Source organism: Xiphophorus hellerii, chromosome 13, assembly GCF_003331165.1.
Source record: "Xiphophorus hellerii strain 12219 chromosome 13, Xiphophorus_hellerii-4.1, whole genome shotgun sequence".
Lineage (NCBI taxonomy): Eukaryota > Metazoa > Chordata > Actinopteri > Cyprinodontiformes > Poeciliidae > Xiphophorus > Xiphophorus hellerii.
This window is the reverse complement of record NC_045684.1, coordinates 18,690,315-18,708,780: the sequence shown is the minus strand read 5'-3', so window position 1 is coordinate 18,708,780 and position 18,466 is coordinate 18,690,315. Positions and strand designations below refer to the sequence as shown.

At 38.0% G+C, this 18,466-nt stretch overlaps 3 protein-coding genes across 5 annotated transcripts; all 3 read left to right on the top strand.

Moving 5' to 3' along the window:
• Positions 1-601: 601 nt before the first annotated feature.
• On the top strand, positions 602-2,998 carry LOC116730823 (progranulin-like). The gene is made up of 6 exons (XM_032580324.1): positions 602-734; positions 907-1,056; positions 1,140-1,442; positions 1,783-1,956; positions 2,354-2,485; positions 2,698-2,998. Exons 2-5 carry the CDS (start codon positions 907-909, stop codon positions 2,480-2,482), a joined length of 756 nt encoding a protein of 251 aa, XP_032436215.1. The 5' UTR covers positions 602-734; the 3' UTR covers positions 2,483-2,485; positions 2,698-2,998.
• A 2,553-nt stretch (positions 2,999-5,551) lies between these two features.
• LOC116730821 (progranulin-like) lies at positions 5,552-9,391 on the top strand. Its single transcript, XM_032580322.1, has 6 exons — positions 5,552-5,716; positions 7,415-7,564; positions 7,678-7,980; positions 8,135-8,308; positions 8,506-8,649; positions 8,881-9,391. Exons 2-6 carry the CDS (start codon positions 7,415-7,417, stop codon positions 8,959-8,961), a joined length of 852 nt encoding a protein of 283 aa, XP_032436213.1. The 5' UTR covers positions 5,552-5,716; the 3' UTR covers positions 8,962-9,391.
• A 1,609-nt stretch (positions 9,392-11,000) lies between these two features.
• On the top strand, positions 11,001-17,348 carry LOC116730605 (chorion transcription factor Cf2-like). Of its 3 annotated transcripts, none has more exons than XR_004341361.1 (7): positions 11,001-12,113; positions 13,785-13,949; positions 14,182-14,334; positions 14,686-14,815; positions 14,944-14,976; positions 15,723-15,869; positions 15,959-17,348. XR_004341361.1 is itself a non-coding variant. In XM_032579950.1 (7 exons), exons 1-7 carry the CDS (start codon positions 11,924-11,926, stop codon positions 16,660-16,662), a joined length of 1,482 nt encoding a protein of 493 aa, XP_032435841.1. In that variant the 5' UTR covers positions 11,001-11,923; the 3' UTR covers positions 16,663-17,348. The 3 variants fall into 3 exon arrangements, 2 of the variants coding, with proteins under 2 accessions (XP_032435841.1, XP_032435840.1); XM_032579950.1 differs by having other exon boundaries at positions 14,722-14,811; XM_032579949.1 differs by having other exon boundaries at positions 14,686-14,811.
• Positions 17,349-18,466: the final 1,118 nt, after the last annotated feature.

Below are 18,466 nucleotides of genomic sequence, written 5' to 3'. Positions count from 1 at the left end.
GGGCACAAAGTTGCTATATAGACGAGGAGTTGTTCCTTCAGAGGGCAACACGGAAATACGCAGGACAAACAACAAAGCACATACTCATACCTAAGAACAGTTTAGAGATAATTTACCCAACAGTCATGTAGAAATTGCGTCATTGTGCTGTGACATGAATGTAAAGAGTCTTCAAAAACAAAATGCAAAAAAAGAGATTCAAGAGTACTTCAAATTTGCTAGAGATGAAACCCATTGCACTTAAAAATAAAATAGACTAGCTATTAAGACTTTAGGGAATTTATACCTTAAAGTAAATTATGTAGACCTAGAGAAATCTGTGCATGAGACGAGACTAAAACATTAAGGTTGAACTGCTTTAAAAGCAAACCAGACTCTAGTTGAAACTATTGCACAGGCTTAGGGTGATGCAAGATAAGTTCACAGTGGATGTACAAATCCAGGTTTATTACAGTTTGTCATCATGTTTTGAATCACTATTGTTTGAGTCTTGTGACTGGGAAACAGTGTGATGTACCAAAGGTCAATAATACCACCTCATAATGTATGTCATGCTCCTCGAGGTAGGTTTTTGTGGGAGTGTTTTCAACCCTGGAAATAATTAATCAACAAACCTAAAGAAAGGCTTGTCTGGCTTTGTATCTTTGTATCAAGGGGAGTGTCCAGTGTTGTATATAAAGAGCAATGTACCAACCTTGTGACAAGAAGCTGTTGTATCACTTCGTGTGCAGAAGGTAAGAAATTACAAATATCCTAAAATCAACTTTTTTTTTCTTTTTGTTTTACTCTGATGCAATGTATTATAAACTATCCAGTTACTTTGTCTTGACCCGTGGGCAAAAGTTGGAATGCAAAGATTATGGCACAAAAATAAAACAAAAACAACTCTCACCCTTTTTCCACCAGATGTTGAGCACCGCTTTGTGGCTGTGTGTCGGAGTCTTTCTCTGGGGCTCTGCTTTTTGCGACATCAAATGTCCCGATGGAACTTCCTGTCCTGATTTGTCGACATGCTGCCTGACTGCTCATGGATATGGCTGCTGTCCATATCCAAAAGTAAGCCACATGCCTTCAACCGTCATGACCTTTAAACACCTGGTGGCAGTTATTCTTATTGAGTGTTTTTGACTTTTCTGCAGGCTGTGTGCTGTACTGACAAGGCCCACTGCTGTCCCTATGGATATCGCTGTGACCTTGCCACGCAGATGTGTGTGAAGCAATACCAGCCATGGATCAGGATACCGATGGTGAAGAAAGTGGCTGCAGAGGTTCCAAGCACACCTGATCTGTCTCTGACCCCCTTAGAGGAGGTTGAAGACAACAACGTCCCTGACCAGACAAAGAGCTCAGTTGTGTACTGTGACAACCTTTATTATTGTCCTGATGGTACGACTTGCTGTAGACATCCGAAGGGTGCCTGGTTCTGCTGTCCATACTCTCCTGTGAGTAGATCTGTGAGCTGAAAGGTGTCTCTTGTCATAAAGGAATTGATAGAAAATATAGTGAGGATAAGCATTCAGCACGTCAATGTTTGCACAAGTTTAAATATTTCTAATGAAGCCATCGGCATAAAATTCACAGCTGAGCAACTTGAGTACCGTACTCCTCACTTAGAAACATATCAAAGCAGATTAGCTCACAAATGGAGTAAAGGGTAAAAAAAAAACAAATGCTGAATGCAAATTTTACCTACTGTATTTTCTTTCACTACCTATGGATCTGTTTTGCAACTTTGCAAGAAGGCTACCGTTTTTGAATATCACTGCATCTGTTGTCTTGTAGGGAAGATGTTGCCTGGACGGCTACCACTGTTGTCCGTATGGTTATGACTGTGATTTCACTTACACTCACTGCATCAGGCAAGGCTTGGAGTATCCGTTCAACTACAAACAAGCTCTGGCTTCAGTCCCTGCCTCTTTCCTTGCAGCATCTGAAGAGCAAAACAACGAGCAGGAGGTAAAATCTATGACTCTGTTTTCACCCATGATCCGTTGTACAAGTATTCACGAGCCTTTAATTTCATCACATGTTATGATGTTACAACCAAAAACTCTGATGTAACACACCATCCCCATGGTGAAACATAGTAGCGGTAGCATTGTGATTTTTAACCATTCTCTTTTTCCTTTCATCTCCTTGTTACTGCTCCCCCTAGTGGTCTAAATGTGTATAGGCCTTCCCTATCATGTTGATATGCTGCATTTGGTAAAACAAAAACACATTTTAAAGTGCTTGAAGGATTAATATTTTTGAAACTATCGACTTAATGTGTTGTGCATGAAACATACTGATGCTAAAATATGTAGCTAGGAGACAAAATGAAATAATGATTAAGTTGTCCTTATTTTTACAGACAATATTTGCAGCTCAAAGAGAAGCCAGTGAGCAGGGAGTTATTCGCTGTGATGAACAGTTTTACTGCCCAAATGGTTCACGTTGCTGTAAGGGACTCAAAGCCCAGTGGAACTGCTGTCCTAACTAACTGGTACGGTTCATTGTTCTGTTCAGTTGTTTAGGAATAATTGAATTTTGAATTTTATCCCTGTCATACTGCACATTTCCAGATGTGGTGGGACAAGTAATAGTAAAAGCCAATTGCGAAAATTGAAAGTCTTTCTTTACCAAGTATGTAGAAATTAATGTGTTGACTGTAAAAGATTTGTCCTTATTTATCTCTAATGCTGAATCTAATTTCAGGGTTTTTGCTGTTCTGATGGTCAGCGTAAATTATGGAGCCTCCTTCTCCACCACATGCAGAAGACAGAAGATGATGACCACAGGAACACACCAAAAGTACTCAAATCACATTATTCATTTTTACTTGGCCACTTTTTCTCTAATGATAAGTAAACATTCCCAATAAAATCTCATTGCGTCTCACTGTCTCACTTAGGTTTTGTACTGATTATTATGACTGTCATATATAATCTTCCTGCCTTTATGTTACTTCAGGGGAATGTTTAGCAACAAGGAACAATAAAGAATTTGTGTGACTTTCTCCATTGTTGTAGTGTTCTGAGGATATGAATTACTCGTGGATATAAGCCTTCAGTTAGGTATCAGCTTTGCTCAAGTTTTGAGCCTCAATGCACAGGAGGCTGAACGGTGAGCCAGATGAACGTTCGTTCAGATGAACGTGGCTCTAAGTGGAAAACAAGACAACATATTTTATAGTTTATAGTGCCTACAAAAAGTATTCACCCCCTTCAATGTTTTACCGTTTTTTGTTGTCGGTTTGAGAAATCGGTTCTGTTCAACAAAATTAGTCTTTGACCAAAATATTTACCAAAACAAAAGCCCTTCCTGTCAAAATGAAAACTGATTTCTGTAAAACAATGAAAGTTAAATTACTCAATTTAGCATAAAATAAGTGACTGCATAAATATTCACCACCTTCAAGTCAGTATTTATTAAATGCATCTTTGACAGCAGTCATAGCATTGAGTCTGTGTGGAGAGGTTTCAGTCAGGTGTGCACATCTGAGCACTGCAATTTCACGCCATTCTTCTCGTTAACCTGCTCAAGCTCTGTCAGGTTGCGCTGTGATTGGTTGTCAGAAGCCCTTTTCAAGTCCTGCTATAAATTCTCTTAGATTGAAGTCTTGGCTTTTGCTAGGCCCCTCGAGAACATCTTTCTAGTTGTCTTCAAACCACTTCTGCTGGGTGCTTCAGGTTGTTGTCATGCTGGAAAACAAATCTTCACCGAAGCTGCAGTTCTCTTGCAGGTGGAAACAAACTGTTCTCCAGGACTATATCTGGCTATGTTTTTACCGTCTACTTTGAAGGAGCTGAATATTTGTAATTATTTTGTAGAAATATTTTTTTCTTTACTAAAGGAGTTTATTTATATATGTATTGTTCAAAATGTCAGATTTGTTGATCATGACTGATTTGTTAAAGCAATAAAAAGGCAAAATCATCCAAGGGGGCGAATGATTTTTATAGGCATTGTATTTTATATTTTCCAGGCCTTTTCTAGGCAAGCTTGAGACAAACAACCAGCACAGGGTGTGCAGAAAAGCCAGACCATACAAGCATCAGCATGTAGGATATTATAAGATGATGAGGTATCAAAACATTCCTGTTAATGGTGGTTGGTGCGCATGCTGGTCCTCAGACTTTTCTACAGTAAGTGCAGTGCTGTGTTTTTAACTCTGTTCACCGTAGTTTGAACCTGCAACTATACACATGCAGCACGTAAACCAGCATTGCTGTTTTTGCTTTCTGAACTAACTGATCTAATACCAGCATTGGTAGCTCACCTCCTTCTGTCCAGATGAAAAAGTAACGAGTCTTCTGTTTGATTTCCTGATTCTGTGGGGATTGTCTGATTCATAACGCTGTGCAACCATGGAATCTACGGAAACTTTCACAACCAGAATAAACACTGGTTGCCAAATAGATAAACTGCAACTGGACAAGGATTGAAACTGATTCTTTGATACTTCCTCCTGTTAATGCCATAGAGCTGCTTATCAAAAACTCTATTAAAAAAACCAAAAGATAGTTTTCTATTTGAAAATAATATAAACTATTATCTTTTTGGTAATATATATCCTCCCTTTTATTTTAACTTTATAGGAGACATTACAACTGAAAATGGGTGCATTGCTCATTTAGCAGTTGGAAACAAAACTTTAGTCTGAAATGTATTAATGGTGATTGATTTAGAACTTCCTCTTACACCTGAAAGTAAAAACTTTATTATTGTGAAACAGTAAAACATCCCAGGCAGTCATACTTTTTATTTTGTCTTGGGGTGCAGCTAACCCAAGACTTCTTCTTTCTGCAATGTCATTTTAACGGTTATTCTTCCCACAGACTGAACCCAACAGGGAAAGGAGAAGTAGTGAGGAGAAGGGAAAATTGATTGAGGTCAATTTGTTAATAACCTTCACCACACAACCATGCAAACACAAGATCCTTACAGTAAATGAAAGGTCATATATAAAACTGCAACAAAATGTGGGCTTCTATACTTAGTTAAACTTATTAGGTTTTTAAGTGTTTCAGACATAATGGATACTCAAACGTTTTGAATTTCTTTTTCAAGTAGCAGGTTTAGACATGCCACACGCCACCAAAAGGAAACCTAAGAGTTCCCTTTTTCCAGAAATGAATAATGCCTCAGTGCAAAAGCAAAGTGAAGTGTGTTTCTCAAGGAGGTAATTGTATTGCACTGACAACATAAAATGATAAAATAGCAAATGAAGGAGCTTGACTCCTTAACAGTTTACACATAGGGGTTCAAAACTTGATCAAAATCTTTTAATTATATAACCATTTCTGACATGGAAATTTGGAAATACAGCTTTTAGATAAATGCTGTAATATGAAAATTTTAAGCTTTGGATTCATTTGCATATAGGTTTGCAAACTGTTAAAATCCAGGGAATAAATGTCTGTAATCTTTAAAATAAAAGTCTAAAACTCTAGAGTGTCTTTGGCATGTTTCTACATGCTTCATGTAGTGGAAAGACTTAGACTTTTTGGACTGGTCTTATGACTCAAAAATTGCACGTGCGCCTGTAGCCTTGTATAGTGATTACAACACCCACCTCCACTGTAAAGCCAAAAACGTGCAGCTCCCTCTGCACATCTTGACTATGTGCAGAGGGAGGGTCTACTTTCTGCTATAAAGAGCGAGAGTGGCATACCATTTAAGGGAAGTGGGAACCTTGTGACAGGAAGCTTTTCAATCACTTCATTGGCGGAAGGTAATACTTCAATAAGTCTCATTGAATTATTTTTTGACATGTAACTGTTTTATTAACCATAATTTACAGCTACGGTGAAAGCTTTACTTAAAAACGTCATTGGCCTGAATATCCTGTTCTGACTTTTATTGATTTATATGAAGCATTGTGTTTTTGATCAGCTTGACCTGAAACACGACATGCAATGCTACTAACTTTTAAACAGGAAGAATCGGGTGTGTGTGTGTACATACAGGTTCAAATGTACACAAACACCCATCTGGTTTATATTTGGTTAAATGTCTCTTAGCAAGTTTCACTTTGACTGCAAGCATTTTGTCAACATCGGCAAGCATGTTACCCAATTCTGCCTGGATATATCATCTTGGTATATAATTTGAATTGGTTGCCACAAACTTGACTTTAATGGCTGCAAATTGTATTCCTAGAATAAGTGGCATGAAGTTAGGACCACTTCAGAAGCTTCCTGTCAGCCTGCTTTATCTGTTTCAATGCTGGTTTTCTTCTTGTGTGTTTGGGATTATTTTCCCAAACACACATAAAATTATTAAGCATGGTGATGGCTGCTTAATTCTTGGTACAGTGTTTGAACGTTGTCTCATTTGACCGTGAAACATTTCTCCCGATACAGTTGACTTGTCGATGTGGAGTGTGAAGTGAAGCTAGAAGTTGTTTACTTTCAGGCAGGTGTTTCTATCTTGTCTCACATCCTCTTAGATTATAGTAATTTAAGTCTGGCTTCAAAGTAGACTAAGGCAGCTGTTTTTCTGCAGTTTCTTTTACACTGTAGACAAGGACTAATTTTTGGAATTATTTTCCATCTGATGGTGGTAGCTTGGTGCAGTTCGGATTAATGTTTGAACCTCGGACACAGTTGGATGTTACAACAGAAAACTGATCCACAACACTCTGGGAAGCTTGTTTTTCAAAGCCCCGACCTTAACCCCACTAAAGATTTATGGTGACTGCTTAAATGCTCAGTTCTTCTATATTTGGTGATGAGACATGACCCACATTTCTGAGTGAGTCATGTTTCATAATTTTGTAATATGGCTTAAAACAGGATTTACAATGATCATTGACCTGTTTAGGAATGCAGAATAACTTAAACCAGTTGAGTCATACTGAACTGAACGCCACAAACTAAATATCAGCAGAACCACTTCTGTGTTGGCTTCAGAAGGCTTCTGTTGGTCGTGGGAAAATGATTCAGTTTCTTTTAATGCTAGCAAGGAAAGCCATGAACATGAAATGACTCAGAAGGTCTTGGCTTTTGTGTCGTTGGGTCATATTTGTGACATACGTTAATCAAAATACAAAAAGAAGAAACAGGAACAAGAAAGAAGCAGAGTAACAATTCATATCGGCCATATTTAAAAATTAGCTTGATGAAAGTGCCTGGGTTTACGCTGGTGGGAATATTGCTTCATATGCTGTTCCTTAAGGGACATCAGTCATCTAGAACTGATCTCCATTTTGTAAACCTTACTTCCCACCCATCCCCAATATTTCAATAGGATTTAGATCAGGGAAACATGGAGGGTGGTCCAAAAAACAAATATTATGGTCCTGGAGGAAGCCTTTGTCAGACAGGTGCTGTGAACTGCAGCATTATCCTGTTGAAATAAACAACCAAATTTCTAAAAACTGCAGCTGCTCATACTAGAAAAATTAACACTGACTTTCTCTCTCCATTAGATGTTGAGGATGACTGTGTGGCTGTGTGTAGGAGTGTTTCTGTGGGGCTTTGCATCTTGCTCCATCAGATGTCCTGATGGGAGCTCCTGCTCTGATATGGAAACCTGTTGCCAAACTGCTCGTGGATATAACTGCTGTCCGTATCCAAAGGTACGTCACATTCTTTGAAACACTGACACGTTTAAGTCACTGGTGTGGTGATGTAGTAGGCTTAAAAATACTTGTGTCACTGATTCTCCCTCCTTGCATTTGTCTGGGTGAAGGCTGTCTGCTGCAGTGACCTAGCCCACTGCTGTCCCTCAGGTTATCTCTGTGACCTTGCCACTCAGATGTGTGTGAAGCAATACCAACCATGGATCACCATACCGATTGTGAGGAAAGTGGCTGCAGAGGTGTCGAGCACCCCGGATCTCTCTCTGACCCCTTTTGAGGAGGTCGAACAAAACAATTCCCCAGAACAATTAAAAAGTTCAGGTGTTTACTGTGACAGCTACACCGCATGTCCTGATGGCACGACTTGCTGCAAACACCCAAAGAGTGGCTGGTTCTGCTGCCCCTTATCTCCTGTAAGTAGACCTGCAAACTGATGAGCAATTAATCACTTTCTGGGAGAAATTCCTTTTGTTTTTTCAATCCAGTTCTTGAAAACATGTTTTGCTGTTCTTTAACTAATTTCTACAATTTCTAAAAACTAATTTCAAAAACGTTTTTGTCTTGTAGGCAAAATGTTGCCTGGACGGCTTCCACTGTTGTCTGTACGGTTACGACTGTGACCACACTTACACTCAGTGTGTTAGGGAAAGACTGGAGGATCTGTTCACCTACAAAAAATCTCTGACTTCAGTCCCAGCTTCTCTTCTTTCAGTGTCTGAGAACAAAAGCACTAAGAAGGAGGTATACCACAGTATGGCAGTTTTTCTTTCCGATTATATTTCTGCTCCCCTTAGCGGCCACAAATGGATAGCACCTTTACCAAAAAACAAAAAAAGATTGGCAAAAATGAATATTAAAAATACATTTAAACAGATACAGAAGAATAGTCAGCTTGTATGTTTAGTTTTTATCTAATTTTTTCTACCTTAATTTTGCAGACAGCACTGACAGCTCTGACAGAAGCCAGTGCTAACTCCTTCAATCAGGGAGTCATTCGCTGTGATGACAAATTTTACTGCCCAGTTGGCTCAAGTTGCTGCAAGGGACCCAAAAACAAGTGGAACTGCTGTCCTTACCCACTGGTATGACTTACACAACTGTTCTGTTGTTTGGGAATCATTGGCACACACTTTAACACATAACAGTTATGTGCTTCACAATAGAAGTTGGAATGGTACAAGCAAAAGGATAAAGTAAAAAGTAATTTGGGATACAGAAACTCTATCTGTTCTGTCCAGAAATGTAGAATGAATATTGCTTGATTGTAAAACCTTTGTGACTACTTTTGTTTTAACTCTGTGAATAATTTTCAGGGCGTGTGCTGTGCGGATGGGAAGCACTGCTGTGAGTATGGATACCAATGTAACCCCTCTTCCTCCCAATGCACAACGTAGACCACCGGAAGACGACTTGGACACCCCAAAAGCACTGAAATTGCATTATTTGATTGTACTTGGAGAATTTTACTCTCGGTTTTGCTCAACATTTCCAATAAAGTCATTTAATGCCTTATTACCTCATGTAGGTTGTCTCCAGATGACAGTTTTCTGAGATTATTGTGATTAATATAAAGGGTCTATCTGCTTTCAGGCTTGCTCAGGTCGAAGCTTTTTGATTGAAAATATATTTAGAGATGCAAAAAAAATGACAGCTTATTCAAGCTTGTTATTTTCATTAACTGTTTCTAAGTTTCCTCCTATTCATTATGACCTGCTTTGCAAATTAAAATGAGGAACGAATATTTTATGACATTTCAAATGTTGACAATTAGAACTGAATTGCAGATTGTTCTTTTTTAAATAAAGTTACATACCTTTATCAAAACGGTTTGTTTTCCACTTGCCAAAAGTTGATCAGGGTTTTCATATTTTACGAGCACCGTCTCTACCTTTCTTTAATATATTTGTTGTTTACTGAATGATAGAAAGACTGGGGAAGGATAAATATATGGAACATAAACACCTGGACAGTTTTACATGTAATGCTCAAAGACCAACTGCTGCATGTATGTAGGCATTCGTGTAAGAAATGCCTACAAGCATGCAGCAAACAGACAAGCATACATACTAAATGAAGAAGTAGGCAGAATAATTGAGTAGGACAATGTCAAAATAAAAGATACAGCAACAACACAAAGTATTGGGGTTGTGCCTTTACACATGGACTTTAGTAACATACTATTTTTAAAACACATGCTGTCCTGATATGCTATTAGCCTACTTTTTGCAGCCACAACAACTTCAACCCTGAGAAGTCAGTCTATGAACACATTTAGTATTTATTCTTTTATCATGGCTTTTGTAAATTCAGGCACTAACGGTGAACAAGAGCACAAGGCTGCTCAGTTACACTGACTGGAGGACTAATTAAAGACCAGACAAGTTTACTACACCAAACTCACTCTGGGATGGAACAAGAAAGAGCATTCATTTTACTAGATTTAAGGGGCCAAGTCCAACTCCTGAATATGAGACTGTGACAGCTGTCCCTACTGTCACACAGAGATCTGAATGGTAATCGTTTTCTGTTCATCCTTTACATTAGTTTACATATTGATTAGTGAATAGTGTAGAATTTTATCTTTAAAATTATTTTCATTAGCCTGACTCTTTAGTTAACTATTTGCAGTGCACACATTTAGTTAACTTTATCTGTCAGTTCTTTATATTTTTTTTTGTTAAATGCAACAAATTAATTTCTTCTTCTTTTGAGTTACCAGTTTCCTTTGGAGATGCTGCTGGAATCACACAGAAGAGCTCCAACTAATTGCTGTCTTTATAAGGCTGGAAAACGTCAGTGGGTCATTCCATTTGTTTGCCAGGCGAAGGGGAAATTTGGTCTTCTTTAGTTTAGTTTGACCATTTCTTTAATGTTTCTTCTTTTTGGAAGTTAGATCAGTTCTAACATTTATTTAATTTAAAGATTTAGTAATGTATTGACCAGTATTTGTTAAGTTCCCCCTTGTGTGTTAGCAGGGGTCTGATCAGCCACTATTTAAGTTCCCCTCATGTCTTGTTTGTTAGGTCAGTTTTGTGCTTGAGTTCTTTGTGTTACTACCTGAGTTGTAGTTTGTTATGTTGACCTCAGTTTTGGGCCCAATTCATCATTTTTGAACTATTTTTGGACTTTTTGTAATAAATTAAGAATATTTTTTTTGGAATCCATTCAACGTCTCTGTGACTGGTCTGTGTAAAACTCTCACAGCAGGGGTTTCAAACTCCAGGCCTCGAGGGCCGCAGTCCTGCAGTTTTTAGATGTGCCACAGGTACAAAACACTGGAATGAAATGACTTAATGACCTCCTCCTTGTGTAGATCAGTTTTCCAGAGCCTTAATGACCTAATTATTCTATTCAGGTGTGGTGCAGCAGAGACACATCTAAAGGTTGCAGGACTGCGGCCCTCGAGGACTGGAGTTTGAGACCCCTGCCTCACAGAGACCCACGATATAGTCCTCCTACAACATTATGTGCTCTTCATTAAGCTAACAGTAAACTGGCAGCTACCTGACTGGAACCAAAAAAAGACTCTTTAAAATATATGCTGGCCACGGTGATTTACCTCCATTGTGTGGCTAAATTGTACACAGTAATGTACTGCATTACGATTTGTAATGTGTATTAAGAGTACATGAACTTTAATGAATTGTTCTTTGCAGAGACCACTGACTAAGTTGACTGAAGCTGGTAGCAATGCCTTTGAGGAGTGAATCTTCTCTTGGGATCACCAGAAAGTTCCAAACGGACAGTTTCCATCACTGCTCAACATTTTTCAATACATTTTATAATGCTCTATTGCCACTGCCAGTTTTAGAGAAGAGTACATCTTGAGAACTCTTGTTTGGATCAAATAAACTCAGTTGAACCAAAGAATTGCAAGAGTTGCTGCCCACGTCCTGGATGTGTGGTTGGCTGACTAAAGCTACAGTTCCCTATGAGTGGTTGAGATTGTATTTTTTTTTTCCCTTCTACCCTAAAATACACTTGAAGTATTAAAAAATTGTCTTTTGACAATTTCTGGAGAGCATTTGGCCAACTTTAGTAGTCCTGGTATTGTAGACCACAAAATGTAACTTAATGTTGGGTGTTTTTTTTTAGTAAACTGGCATATCTGACGTTTTTTGAACGTCACTTGCATTTTTTTAACTTATGGTTCTGAAAATTCTTAATATGCTCTTGAATATTGCCTGCTCATGTTTGCGTCCAACATACTCCGGTGCGAGAGGGGGCGACATTTTAAACTGGTCGTGTAATCCGCAGATAAAACCGGCTGTTTGAATGCAAAGAGCGGAAATGTTCTTTGACTGGAGTAGCATTTCTCGTGTGTCCGAAAGGTCTTAAGTGGGTAAAACTGTGAAAATGAGCCAACTGGAGGAGCTAAAGTTGTTTGTGGCTGGGCGACTGCGAACTGCTACATCCGAAATCCTTGATGTCATCGACAAAACTATAGAAGCGTACGAGCAAGAGGTCACCCGGCTGAAGGAGGAAAACAAGCGCCACTCGTCTCTGTTGGAGATTATCCTGAAGAAAAAGTTGCCAAAGAAACAAGGTCAGTCCATGCCGTATTGGTTTGATTCTCATGATTAATGAATTCAACAGAAATGATGGTTTATTGTGTCCGCCTGTTTAATTATTCACAAGCATCCAGTTTCAAACAGACTACCCACCTTATTCCCAGCCCCCATGAGGCTTTGTGTGAATTTTGGGTGCGATTTCCGCCTTGAACCACTTGTTTACATGTTGGTAACGCGCTAATCCTCTTTAGTGACGGGTTTTTGCTATAAAATACGTGTAAATATATAACACTAAGCACAGTTGATGAGTTGTTAGTAATTGATATCTGGGATTTTTAAAAATAGAAATCCTGGTGCAAGCAACATTAAATGTCTTCACTTGAAATGAGCTCACCTCTTCCATTCACTAAACCTGCACCACCGTGCTAAATCAGTCATGACAAGGTTCTGTCTTAGCTTCATCCAAATAAGTAGAAATTGGTCCACTGCAGGTATTTCTGAGAAAGCAGGAGCAAATGGCTGAAGGCAAGACGCAACTCTGCAAAACATGAGTGGAATCTTTTACAGACATTCCACAGTCCACAAGATGGAGACTGTAAAATTCAGACTGCAACAGAGCTTGAGTTTGCTGGGGATGGTGCACTCATTGGGGCCTGCCCATAGGGAGAGCAGTGACTAACATTCAGTCAACATTCTTGTGATTCTCCATATGCTACTTTGTAATTTTTTAGCTTAGCTTAGCATTGATGCATCAGAACGCTGTGTCCGAACCGACCCGCACACTTTGGCAGGCCCCGGTTACATTTCTTCAGAAATTTTCTAGTTCCCCATCTCCATCCCTGGGCCTGACCACAGTGTAAGCTGTTTTTTATATATATATATATATATATATATATATATATATATATATATATATATATATATATGTTCAATATTGGAAAAGCTTTAAAAAATGGAAATAAAAAAAATTCAATTAACCTTTTAAATGAAATTTAAAAAAATGTTGCCTTCAATGCAATAACACGTTCCTTTAGTAAACACTTAATCATTTTTACCAAATGAAGCATCTGCAGCTAAATAATACTTCTAAGATCATCATGTGAAAAGCTTAGCCTACTGTTGGGCTTATCTGTTTACTTTTTTTGGATTAACCTGTTAATAACTGAATAACAAAAGGTGCTAATAGGAGATTTTTCTCTATTTTGTTTTTTTACAGAAATGCAATTGGGTGAAACTAAAACTAGACAACTTAAGGAGTTCTGGGTAGTACATGTTTACAGAAAAATATTAAATATAACACTTTTTGTGCAGTTTTGACTTAATTACTGCTCAGCATGTGTTCTTTAAGCAAACTGACTTTTTACATTACAATTATTCCAATTAATCGCTGCAGCCCATACCCACATCCCAGTCAAGACCTAAACTATTTAGACATGCTTTTGTGGGGGGTTTTCTAAGACATATGCAGATTCAATAGCAAAATAAAATGGTATCTCCAGATATAATATAAGAAGCTGCTTAAAACCTTTCTGTGTTAAGTTTCATGTTGTTCATGTAGACATTTTGGTTTTCTCTCACCAAAAAAAATCCTGAATGGTTAATTAATTGTGACTAACTGAAAAGAGAGTCACACCTTCTGCTCCAGAACATACATCGAGGTGCGCTCTTCATCAGTTTTTTTTTTTCTTCTCATCTCTTCTGTGCAGGTTGTCATGTAACCAACACTACAACTACAGAGGTTGCTGCAAAGCTTGTCACTGACTGCAGTAACGCTCCTGCTGTTAAAGAAGAAAATTCTCCTTCTGACCCATCTGCTCCAGACTCAGGAGTTAACAGCAAGACCCAAACATCTACCTTTAGCGCCACTGTTGGTGAGAATCATGTTTATTTTGCCAGAAATTGTTGCTGATCATAAAGTAACTTTCTTCTCCGTAAACAAACGCTTAACACCTTTCTAATACTTTATTACAAAGCATAGCTTGATTCATTTTTGGTGTGCCCTAAATATGAATTGCTTATTCCACTCAATGTCTCAAGCATCAGAAATGTCTTTGTGGCACTCATCCTTTCTTTGAGCCAATCAAATCTTTTTTCGTCTCCCAGGGCAACAGACTGTCTTCATCTCCAAAGAGCGCCTTCTCAGGTTTTCAACCATGGAGAACTGTTTCTTCTGTTTCAAGCAAGTGCCTGCCTCAAAGCACCACCTGATGAAAAGACATTATGATATAGCCGTCCATTTTATTCAGGATGACATTGGTAGGTTTAAACATTACGTTTGAGAACTTTGTTGAATAAAATTTCATACCATAATTTTTCCAATGTCCTTGAAACATTTTATGTAGTACTTATTGTCTGATGTCTACTTAAGGCAGCATAATGAAAAACTCATACTTTTACTGTGCATTAATATTATTCACATCAAGCATCATTTCCACATAATTTTGAAAACATTTGCTTTTTATGGAGTAACTCGCATGCTTTTTTTTAGGCAATAAATGATTTAATTAATGGCTCATTAGCTGACTGTGAAACGATCCATTTGTTGTTTTTTTTAAACTAGGTGTTTGCCCCTAATCAGCAAACCTGGTTGTTTTTCTCTGTTTGCAGAAAGATTTGTGATCCCATGTATGTGTTCTGACAAAGTTCAGGAAAGAAGTCACTGGCACTGTCCGTGCTGCGAGAAGGTCCTTAATCGGAGATGCATCTTTAAAGTCCACCTATCAAAACAACATGGCAGGTTTACATTTAGATGTGTTTTTACTTTTGCATCAGTTAGGAATGCAACTAACCATGCATAATGCTATATGTGTAATGTTTGATAATGTTTTCATTCACTTAAAGATAAGTGTTCTCTTTTTCTTCCAGGTTATACTGTTCTGCAGACAAAACAAGGGTCAGGTCAGTATGTATGTTTCATATGTCATAAAGGACCACCAATGTCTTAATTTTTTTTTTTTTTGCGTGCTTAATTACTGTTTTTTTTGTTGATTTTTTTATGGTCCAGAGGCGTCTATTCCATTGTGGTTGTCAGATGTAGCAATAACTGATGGATTATTTTCTAACTTTGATTAGTATTATTTTTTTCTACTGATGTACCCAAACAGTAAATTTTCATAAATTCTTTCTTGAGTAAGATTTAGGTGGTGCATAAAATGACACACAGTTGGTTATCTCATGTCTTGCTGGTAAAATCTTAAGACTTTACCAGACAAATCTTAAAATTTTCTAGAATGTATTTCATTTAAATGGGGTTTGAAATTGTTCCAACTAATAGAAAAATTGGTAATATCATTTTTATTATTTATTCTAATTCTTTTTTTGTCTTGTCAAAAAGGAAAAAAAAGATTATTAAACGAGTTGCTCTTCTTACTATGAATAGGACAGTGTTTAGTATTTGAATTTATTTGAACAACAATATCTTTATTTTGAATATAATGAATAATGAAAGATTGTACAAATTGAATTTTGAATATTCGCATTGTTCAAAGGTGCAGCAGCCTGATTTCTAGGTTTCTGTCATAGTGTGTATTTGTTCCCCTTTATTTTTGCTTTCTGGAAGCTAAAATTTGTCTTATTAGGCACTAAGCCAAAAATCCTACCATGTTTTTGTTGAAATAATAATACAGCAATGCTTTTCTCTCCAGGGAATCATCGTCTGCCTTACACTGTCATGTTTGAAGATGAATCTTCGGGCCTCGAAGACTCCGAGGAAGATGAGGAAGAGCTCAGCAGCATGGAACAGCAGCAGGAAACGACTTCACCTCTGCTTCAAATGAAAGAAAAAGCAGCAGGTATCAAACTACAAGTCATGTTATGTCAATGGTACAGCTACATGAACAGTCCATGTAAAACTTTTTTTTTTTATCCTCAATTTTCTCAGGCCAACTTCTAAATGTGGTGGATGCCCAACATTCTGGTAGCAGTCAACCACAGCAACACTGTCTATACCTAAATCAAGACCGTGGCATGAACATCTCCTTGAACACTCGCATCCAAGATGGAAGGGAAGTTATTGTCGTGGAAAGTCGTCAGAATAATGGCTTTGGTAAAGTACTGGATTCAGCTGGCAAAATGCAGCAACCAAATGAAACCGGTGTTGTAACGAAGGGCAAATCCTGCAGCAATACCAAGGAATCTATCCCGACCAAATCAGCATCATCAAGTTCAGTTGACTTTAGTCCACCAAGCAAAAAGCATGCAAAAAGTCAATTAGCAGACCTAAATCTGAGTACAGCGACAACAGAGTTATCTGCCACTCAGAACCGTGATGGGTCGTATTACTGTAAGGCATGTGGAGAAATCTTCCATTACTTCCACAAGCTAAAGACGCACGTGCAGAAACACGCAGGGGACAAAATCTGTATTTGTGGGGTTTGTGGGAAACGTTTGATGCTCAGTGAAAGTCTACACCAGCACCTGCAGAACCACAACACCAAGAACGTTTGTGGGACATGTGGTAAGCAGTTTTCAAGCCAGTCTCGCTTTCAGCAGCATAAGACTTTTCATAAATCAAAGACTAAATACAAAGTCTACAATATGATCACACCTGGATTCACGCAGGGCTTTGAAAAGTCTAAAATTTGAAAATCTTGTCCAACTGAAAACCCTTAAAACTGAAATTGGTGCTAAAGGGCTTAAATATTATAAGGTTGTGTATGTAGATAAGTGTTTTGTTGAGAAGATTACTTAGGTTAAGATAGCTGTTTTGATTTAATGGAGAGCTAAATTGATAATTTTCAGTGGATAAACATGAATCTTTAAATTGATAAAAAAGGCTTTCTTTTGTTAAAATGTTAATTTGAATGTTTCTGGTAATATGTCATGTTGGTCTTAGATTTAATTCATGATCGTCTTTAAAAGGTCTTAAGCTTATCCTAGTGAAACCTGCAAGAACCCTGTTAAACATGGCTGAAATTCTCCAGGAATCAAATCTTCTATGATTGTTGTCCTTTAGCACCATTGTTCTCATATGTTGTGCTCTAGTGATAGAACCTATACCCGACTGTAATGCTTGTTCAGCAGTATTCATTCAAATAAATGTCATATATATATATAATATAGAAATCATTTATATTTGTTACATAGATTCTTAGAATTTCATACTGTCATGTAGTGTGGAAAACTGAGTACACCTTTAATGATAGAATTGCATTGACAGTCAGTTTTTGGTTGAGACATACAACTGTGTTAAAAAATGCCAATTCTGTAGGATATAGTTAATGACCAGCTTCAAGTGTTGCTAACTATTAAACTAAGTGGTTATTGGGTTACGTAACGGTAAAAGTCATTCTCTAGTAGAAAACATTTCGAATAGTTGCCATCAGGGCCGGCCCAAGGCATAAGCAAACTAAGCAGCTGCTTAGGGCCCCAGGGCCACTATGGGGCCCCCTCAGAGGAGCTGATTTTTTTTTTTTTAGTAATAATTTCTATGTCATTATAATATCAAAAACACACAATTTCAATATGAAGTGATTTGTTTTTACAATAATATATATAATATATATTTGATAATGCATGTAGAAATCATAATTTTTTGGATGAAAAGAAAAAAAATTAATTGCTCCTGGGGGCCCCTGGTGGCCGCGGTAGGTACCGCACACTTTTTGCCGGTATCATGAGCTGCAATGTGCAGAGCGCATCCAAACGTCCAAAGCTCCGGTCAGAAGTTAAGTAAGCAAAACAATGTCTCAAAAAAGGACTTATCCTTCAGGGATGTCGTGAATATGTGTGTATGGCTGCACCGATTGCAGTTTTCTGGCCGATCCCTGGTTATCGATCTTTAAAGAGCCTGACCTTCCGATTTTGATTTTGGTTGATATTAATTTTTTTTGTCTGAAATGTCGCTAAATATAGAATGAAAGTCGCTGAGTTGGCAACAGTGGGGGTGAATATTGATAACTGTAAACATGCAGACTTGACCTGGTGGGCCGGTCTGTCAGTCAAACTTCTCACTGTAGAGCACAAGAGGACAGAGACTGATTTTTAAACTTTTGCTGATGAAGATAAGATCATTAGGGGATAAGATGGGCTTCACGTGTAAGTATCGGCCAATCACAATTCCCCGAAATTAAGGAAATCGGCTCCCAGAAATCAACTGGTCGATAAATCAGTTGGCCAATAAATGTATTCTATTTTATATGATGAAAACAGCACTGCCAGAGATGGAATAAATTTATAGCAGGTGTGTGAATGATCTAATGATCGGACTGCTGATTGCAGCCAGTCCACATTGTTAGCAGAACTAGAGGGCCCCAAAACCACGTTTCGCTTAGGGCCCCATGGAGGCTTTGGCCGGCCCTGGTTGCCCTTCTTTTCAGGTGTGGACGCCCCAGCAAATTCGGTCAAAGGTTTAGAATGGATCAGAAAAAAATACAAAAAGTAACTTTTT

Coding starts and splice junctions, on each gene's coding strand:
- LOC116730823 (XM_032580324.1), top strand. CDS start 907: ATGTTGAGCACCGCTTTGTGGCTGTGTGTCGGAGTCTTTCTCTGGGGC. Junction 1,443..1,782: donor TCTGCTGTCCATACTCTCCT/GTGAGTAGATCT, acceptor GTTGTCTTGTAG/GGAAGATGTTGCCTGGACGG. Junction 1,957..2,353: donor AGCAAAACAACGAGCAGGAG/GTAAAATCTATG, acceptor TTATTTTTACAG/ACAATATTTGCAGCTCAAAG.
- LOC116730821 (XM_032580322.1), top strand. CDS start 7,415: ATGTTGAGGATGACTGTGTGGCTGTGTGTAGGAGTGTTTCTGTGGGGC. Junction 8,309..8,505: donor ACAAAAGCACTAAGAAGGAG/GTATACCACAGT, acceptor TTAATTTTGCAG/ACAGCACTGACAGCTCTGAC. Junction 8,650..8,880: donor ACTGCTGTCCTTACCCACTG/GTATGACTTACA, acceptor AATAATTTTCAG/GGCGTGTGCTGTGCGGATGG.
- LOC116730605 (XM_032579949.1), top strand. CDS start 11,924: ATGAGCCAACTGGAGGAGCTAAAGTTGTTTGTGGCTGGGCGACTGCGA. Junction 14,335..14,685: donor TTTTATTCAGGATGACATTG/GTAGGTTTAAAC, acceptor CTCTGTTTGCAG/AAAGATTTGTGATCCCATGT. Junction 15,870..15,958: donor AATGAAAGAAAAAGCAGCAG/GTATCAAACTAC, acceptor CAATTTTCTCAG/GCCAACTTCTAAATGTGGTG.